General features: G+C 50.2%; 1 protein-coding gene across 1 annotated transcript in view; it reads right to left on the reverse strand.

Annotated features, from left to right (window-relative positions):
* Positions 1–1574: 1574 nt before the first annotated feature.
* The window catches only part of LOC125447329 (phosphomannomutase 1-like), a 40697-nt gene continuing 35151 nt past the window's right edge, over positions 1575–7120 (reverse strand). Inside the window, exons 7-8 of the mRNA XM_048521667.2 lie at positions 4751–4866; positions 1575–3972 (exon numbers count right to left, since the gene is read on the reverse strand). Coding sequence (XP_048377624.1) covers positions 3871–3972; positions 4751–4866 — 218 coding nt within the window. The 3' untranslated portion in view covers positions 1575–3870. The remainder of the gene's footprint in view (positions 3973–4750; positions 4867–7120) is intronic.

Raw genomic sequence — 7120 nt, forward strand, 5'->3', positions numbered from 1 at the left:
AGCAACGTGCGACAATTGTGACTATGTGAATGTTGCTATATAAACATACATTGTGGTGGTACATTGAGGACTCTCGGCTGTAAAGTCACCAAATTTGGCCCAGTCCTGCACAGGATCACTGCAGCCAACTGGCTGCTGGCATTTTACACTTTAAACCACAGCCTGGTGGGTCTGAGTGCTCTCTCTCTCACACACACACTCACTCACACACTCACACTCATATTCACACACACACTCACTCACTGACAGACACAGTCACTCACACACACTCACTTGCACGCACACACTCACTGACAGACACAGTCACTCACACACACACTCACACTCATATTCACACACACTCACTCACTCACTGACACAGTCCCTCTCACACACTCTCACTTGCACGCACACACTCACTGACAGACACAGTCACTCACACACACACTCACACTCATATTCACACACACTCACTCACTCACTGACAGACACAGTCCCTCTCACACACTCTCACTTGCACGCACACACTTACTGACAGACACAGTCACTCACACACACACACACACTCATATTCACACACAAACACTCACTCACTGACAGTCACTCACTCACACACACTCACTGACTGACAGTCACACTCACTCACACCACAGAGACCAGTATCCCATCACTAAGCCTCTGTGAGTTATTTCAGACCTAGTTTCACAAATAACCATTATAAATTTGCTGTTCTCCAGAACTCTCCTCCTTCACAATCCTGACAACATGCCACAGCAGGACAAGCAGCATCAGACCAGCAGGAAGGCTGACGTTTCAGGTCGAGACCCTTCTGCAGATTTCTCTGAAACATCAGCTTTCCTGCTCCTCTGATGCTGCTTAGCCTATTGTGTTCATCCAGCTCTACACCTTGTTATCCCAGGTTCTCCAGCACCTGAAGTTCCTACTATCTCTAACAATATGTTGTTGGCTTTTAACAATTCTCATTCAAAACATGAAGCCTATTCACCTGGAAGCTGTGGGGAGAGAAATATCGGATAGAAATCTGGGAAAGAACGCTGTGTGTCACCAGTCCTCGGGGTCTATCATTCTAACCTGCCCTTCCCACTGTAATAAAGGGAAACTGTAACCACCCTGTAAAATTTCTGATGGATTCACTGGGTGAACTGACCTGGGCACCGTTTAGGAACAGTCTGGTATCCTGACGGGATCCATTTCTGCTTCTTTAGCCTTTCAAAGGGATATAGGAATCAGAGAGGTCTGACATTTGTGTGACCAATTTGTACCTAGATTTTTGTGCCTAGGGACTTGGGTACTGGAGATAGTGCCACTGTGGTGACATTATGCACTTTTCGCTGCACACAATAAAATCTAAATTGAAATCCGAACAGAAGAGCCTTTTCCACAATTAGCGTATTCCAACTTGACACTAACTCCGGCAACAAGTTTCCAAGTGAAAATGAAATCCTTTTGGCTAATTTGAAAATTCAAACTTAAAAATTGAACACTGCATCATGTGAACAGTTTGATTTTTAAAAACTTGTTCGAGAGATGTGGGAGGCATTTCTTCCCCATCCCTAATTGCCCAGAGGGCAGATAAGAGTCAACCCCATTGCTGTGGGTCTGGAGTCACATGTAGGCCAGACCAGGTAAGGATGGCAGTTTCCTTCCCTAAAGGACATGAGTGATCCAGATGGGTTCCTACATACAATCACCGTCAAGGCTGAGTGTTTTTCTTTTAATTTCCTGATTGTTTATCAACTTTGAATTTAATAACCTCGTGGACCATCCAAGAGTTGAGCATTAATTGCCTGCGTACAACAGTGACATGTAGGAGCAGAGACAGAATTTAAATTGCAGAACACGTTGAATAATTATTTTAAAAAGTGAATTATTTCATTTTTAATTTAAAAGCTTTGAGGGGACAAACATGATGGTTTGAGAGTGCAAAAGTTCAAATAATGAACACGGCCCAATGAAAATTGGCATCTTTCACAGTGATGATTATCAATACCCATGATGCATTACATCTTTCAGAGCCTGTCCTGCAAGGCCGAGTAGAAGAGATGAATAAAAATAAAAGGAATAGCAGCACCAGGAGTCCATTCAGCCCCTTCAGCCTGCTATACCCTTCGATAAGGTCATGGCTGATTAGGCTGTAGTCTCAACAGCCCATTTCATGTCTTTCCCTCATAACTCTGAAACCATTTGTCGATCAGAAATGTATCTGACAAGGCCTTGAATAGATTAAAATAAAACCCAGCCTCAGCGAGTCACTGTGGGAAGGGAATAAAAACTCCTCCAGCTCTCGGCTGTAAATAGGTCCCTTCAGTTTTACACTTTGTCCTTTACATGCTGACAGGAAACGTTCTCTCACCACCCACCCTGTCATGACCCCTCGTGATCTGACCGACGAGGTTTCAATCTCATTTGCCGAACCTCTGATGGGTCTGGATCCAATCTGCCAAATCTTTCCCCATCAGGGCAACACCTTCACCTCTAGACTCGGCCAAATAGACCCCCTCTCAATTCTTTTTCAGGGGGCGTGTGGGCACTAAATCTGTCCTGTCCTGTACTCTATGTCTGCTCCCAGTCATGGAAGTCCCATGACTTTCATACCCCAAGTCTTAGAGAATAAATACCAATGTTCCTACTCCTCCTTGCTGAATCTATATTGAGTTTCTCTGATGTGTACAAAATGCACATGTTACCATCCATCTCTCACCCTGCTCCTTACAGCACAGATCTCCTCCCCTTTCCTCACTCCTTTTACTCTTCCTCGTTCTGCCCTAGTTTTGAAATCCCCTACCCTGGGAAAAAGGACCATTGCTAGTCACGTATTCATGCCCCTCATGATTTATAAACCTCTATGGTCACCCCCCCCACCAACCTCCAACACTCCAAGCCTCTCCCTATAGCTTAAACCCTCCACTCCGGGTAAATCTTTTCTGAACCCTCTCCAGCTGAATAATATCCTTCCTATAACAGGAGGACCAGAACTGGACCAAGTACTCCAAACTAGGTCTCACCAATGTCTAGTACAATCTCAACAGAACATCCTAAATCCCTGTACTCAATGGTCTGAGCAATGAAGGCAAGCATGCTAAACACCTTCTAAACCGGTCTACCTGTGATGCAACTTTCAAAGAATTACGTACCAAAACCCCAAGGTTTCTCCGTTCTACAACACCTGTTCTGCTCTGCTGTTTATAAATGACAATACAGTCTTCCTCCTCCCTCGCCTCAGATTCTCATCTCAAACCATCATCTCCCAGGACTTTGGGCTGCAGAAAAATCCAGCCTCCACATTTCCCCGTTTCCGGATTTTTAAATAAAAAAAGTCTGGCACCCTCTCACCATCACTGCTTCATTCACCTGGCCCTGCCTTTCAGTTCTCTGCAATCTCATCTGCTCAGTTCAAGAGATCACGCATCTAAGTTTTGTGCTTCCAGAGCCCTTTTGCTTCCCGTTGTTACAATTCTTCTTGGGGGGTGTTTTTTCCGTCAACATGCACCACTCTAAATGGCTATGTCAACATTTTCTCCTTGTACTGTCACGGTGTAGTACCGGCCCTTGGCCATTAGGTAGCACTGTAAAGCAGATTTCTGAAATCTCTCTCCTAACCCTAGTGCCATCTTGTAGCCGCGAACAAGAAAAAAGTACATTTGACTGTGAACAACAAATAAAGTGATTCTGGTCACGCTGATATGGAACTGGATGAGTGACATCCCACAGGAGTGATATCCCACAGTTCCTTGCTGTTGACATGGCTGAATTACTTGCTCACCAATGGGCAAGGGGAATCTGTACTTCGGTTCGCCTCTCCCTGAATTCCAGAAGCAGAATTCCCGGGCTCAAGATCCGGGAGTGACAGGATGAGTCCACAGTTCATTCCTACAGGAAGAGCTCCTTACAGATCCGGACTGTTTCCTCTGGGGATGACACAGTGTGTCCGATTGTCCTGGGATCGTGGAAGATCTCATGATCATTTCCACCCTACGTGGATCGGACAGAGGCCCAGTCAGTCTTATTTCACCATCACCACGACCCCCCGATCACTGACCCCTCCTCCACACACCCATCCCACTCCTCAAACCTCTCCCTTCAAATACTCTAGACCCGGCCAGCCATTGGGTTTCATTGCCAGCCAAAGAGACAGGGTTGATCTTGGTGACACCAGCTGGTTAGAACGTCTGGTACCAGCTATTAGTGTTTACACCCAAATCCCAGGCAGAGCTCCTCATTCCCATTGCCTGACGTCACTGTTTTCTTTGCCAATGCTGCTATCGATGCCAGGGGAGGTGGGCACTGGACAGGTCTTCAATCCCTGACGCCTCATCACCAGACCCGCTCTCAGCCCCTCATCAAACTCCCCCATTCCCCAGCCCCTCATCAATCCCTGCCCCGACAAACCCCCACCTCCGAACCCACACCCAGAAACTCAACAACCCCCTCCCCCACACCCAAATCACTTCCTTCCCACACCCTCACCGCAACAAAGACCCCTGCAACACCCCCAACCCCTCATTCACCCTCCCCCAACCTGAGATAAAAGCCAACCTCAATAGCCAACCTCCTCACCAATACCCAAACCCTTAATAACCCTCTGCCCCTCACAATGACCGCTCGACCATCACGATGACCCCTGTCTGTCACGATGGCCCCCGACCCTCACGATGGGCCCCCAGCCCCACACAATGGACCCCCCCCATCCCTCACCATGGCGTCCCTGTCCCTCACCAGGGTGTCCCCCAACTCTCTCGTCAGTTCTCACCGGCTCAGTCTCATTCCCAAAGAAGTGGATGGTTTTAATCCCATCTTTTTCCAGGATATCCAGGCAGTACCGTTTGTCCCAGCCCTCAGGAAAGATATCGAAACTGATCATTCCTCCTGGAAGAGAAAGTGACAGTGAGGCCTGGAATGAGCAGGCCGTCCTGTGCTCACTACGGGATGGGGCTGCAGCCTGGTTATTCAGCACAGGCTCATCGTGTTTCTGCCCCTCCTCAGGCTTAGGCCACCCTGCAACATCGCCCCCTCACTACACATTCCCTCAAAAACCTCCCCTGCGAGAGAGAGAGGGTGAGAGGGTGAGACAGAGAGAGAGGGTGAGACAGAGAGAGAGAGGGTGAGAGAGAGAGAGGGTGTGAGAGAGAGAGGGTGTGAGAGAGAGAGAGAGAGAGAGGGTGAGAGAGAGAGAGAGGGTGAGAGAGAGAGAGAGGGTGAGAGAGAGAGAGAGGGTGAGAGAGAGAGAGAGGGTGAGACAGAGAGAGAGGGTGTGACAGAGAGAGAGGGTGTGACAGAGAGAGAGGGTGTGACAGAGAGAGAGGGTGTGAGACAGAGAGAGGGTGTGAGACAGAGAGAGGGTGTGAGACAGAGAGAGGGTGTGAGACAGAGAGAGGGTGTGAGACAGAGAGGGTGTGAGACAGAGAGAGGGCATGAGTGAGAGAGCGAGAGTGTGTGTGAGAGAGAGAAAGAAAGAGAGAGACAGATGGAGAGAGAAAGAAAGGGAGAGAGAGACTGAGAGAGAAAGAGAGAGAGAGAGAAAGAAAGAATGAGAGAGAGAGAGAAAGAAAGAATGAGAGAGAGAGAGAGAAAGAAAAAAGAGAGAGAGAGAAAGAGAGAGAGACACAGAGACGGAAAGAGAGAGAGACAGAGAGGGAGGCGCGCACACACACACAGAGTGAGAGAGAGAGAAAGAGAGACACACACACAGAGAAGGAAAGAGAGAGAGAGAGACAGAGAGAGAAAGAGAGAGAAAGAAAGAGAGAGAGACAGAGAGAGAGAGAGACACACACACAGAGAGAGAGAGAGAGAGAGAGAAAGAGACACACACAGAGAAGGAGAGAGAGAGAGAGACAGAGACAGAGAGAAGGAGAGAGAGACACACACACAGAGAGACAGAAAACCATAATGTGGAACTGAAATCAAGGAATAGTTAAAACATAGAAACTAGGGAGTAGGCCATTCAGTCCTTTGAGCCTGCTCCCCCAATTCAGTATGGCCACGGGTGATCATCCAACTCTGTCTCATTTCGCCCCTTTGATCCCTAAGGCCCTGAGAAGTAGATCTAACTCCTCGTAGAAAACAGACACTGTTTTGTCCTGAACCACTTCCTGTGACAGGGAGTTCCCCGAGCAGTGAGCTGTTTGTTTTAATCCCGTTGGGTTTTTCATCTCCTGTCGAGAGCTTGGAGGCAAAACGCCCCTCCTCATTCGCTGTAAACCTGTTCACAACAAGCTGTGTGCACATGTGTGTATCCACTGGTCAGGAACCCAGGATCTGAAAGCCTGTCCCAGCCGTGCGCGTGTGAGAGTGCGAGAGAGAGCGTGTCCCAGCCGTGCGCGTGTGAGAGTGTCAGAGAGAGCGTGTCCCAGCCGTGCGCGTGTGAGAGTGTGAAAGAGAGCATGTCCCAGCCGTGCGCGTAAGAATGAGCGTGTCCCAACCGTGCGCGTGAGTGTGTGAGAGTGAGAGAGAGCGTGTCCCAGCCGTTCGCGTGTGAGTGTGTGAGAGAGAGCGTGTCCCAGCTGTGCGCGTGAGTGTGTGAGAGAGAGCGTGTCCCAGCCGTGCGCGTGAGTGTGAGACAGAGCGTGTCCCAGCCGTGCGCGTGAGTGTGTGAGAGAGAGCGTGTCCCAGCCGTGCGCGTGAGTGTGAGAGAGAGCGCGTGTCCCAGCCGTGCGCGTGAGTGTGTGAGAGAGAGCGTGTCCCAGCCGTGCGCGTGAGTGAGAGTGTGAGAGAGAGCGTGTCCCAGCCGTGCGCGCGTGAGAGAGAGTGTGAGAGAGAGCGTGTCCCAGCTGTGCGCGAGAGGGCGTGTCCCAGCCGTGCGCGTGTGAGAGAGGGCGTGTCCCAGCTGTGCGCGTGTGAGAGAGAGCATGTCCCAGCTGTGCGCGTGGGAGAGAGAGCGTGTCCCAGCCGTGCGCGTGTCCGAGCAGCGCGCGTGCGAGAGCGTGTCCCACCCGTGCGCGTGTCCCAGCTGTGCGCGTGCGAGAGCGTGTCCCAGCTGTGCGCGTGCGAGAGCGTGTCCCAGTCGTGTGCGTGTCCCAGCTGTGCGCGTGCGAGAGAGAGAGCGTGTCCCAGCCGAGCGCGTGTCCCAGCTGTGCGCGTGCGAGAGCGTGTCCCAGCTGTGCGCGTGCGAGAGCGTGTCCCA

The sequence above is a fragment of the Stegostoma tigrinum genome, chromosome 38, assembly GCF_030684315.1.
Source record: "Stegostoma tigrinum isolate sSteTig4 chromosome 38, sSteTig4.hap1, whole genome shotgun sequence".
Taxonomy (NCBI): domain Eukaryota; kingdom Metazoa; phylum Chordata; class Chondrichthyes; order Orectolobiformes; family Stegostomatidae; genus Stegostoma; species Stegostoma tigrinum.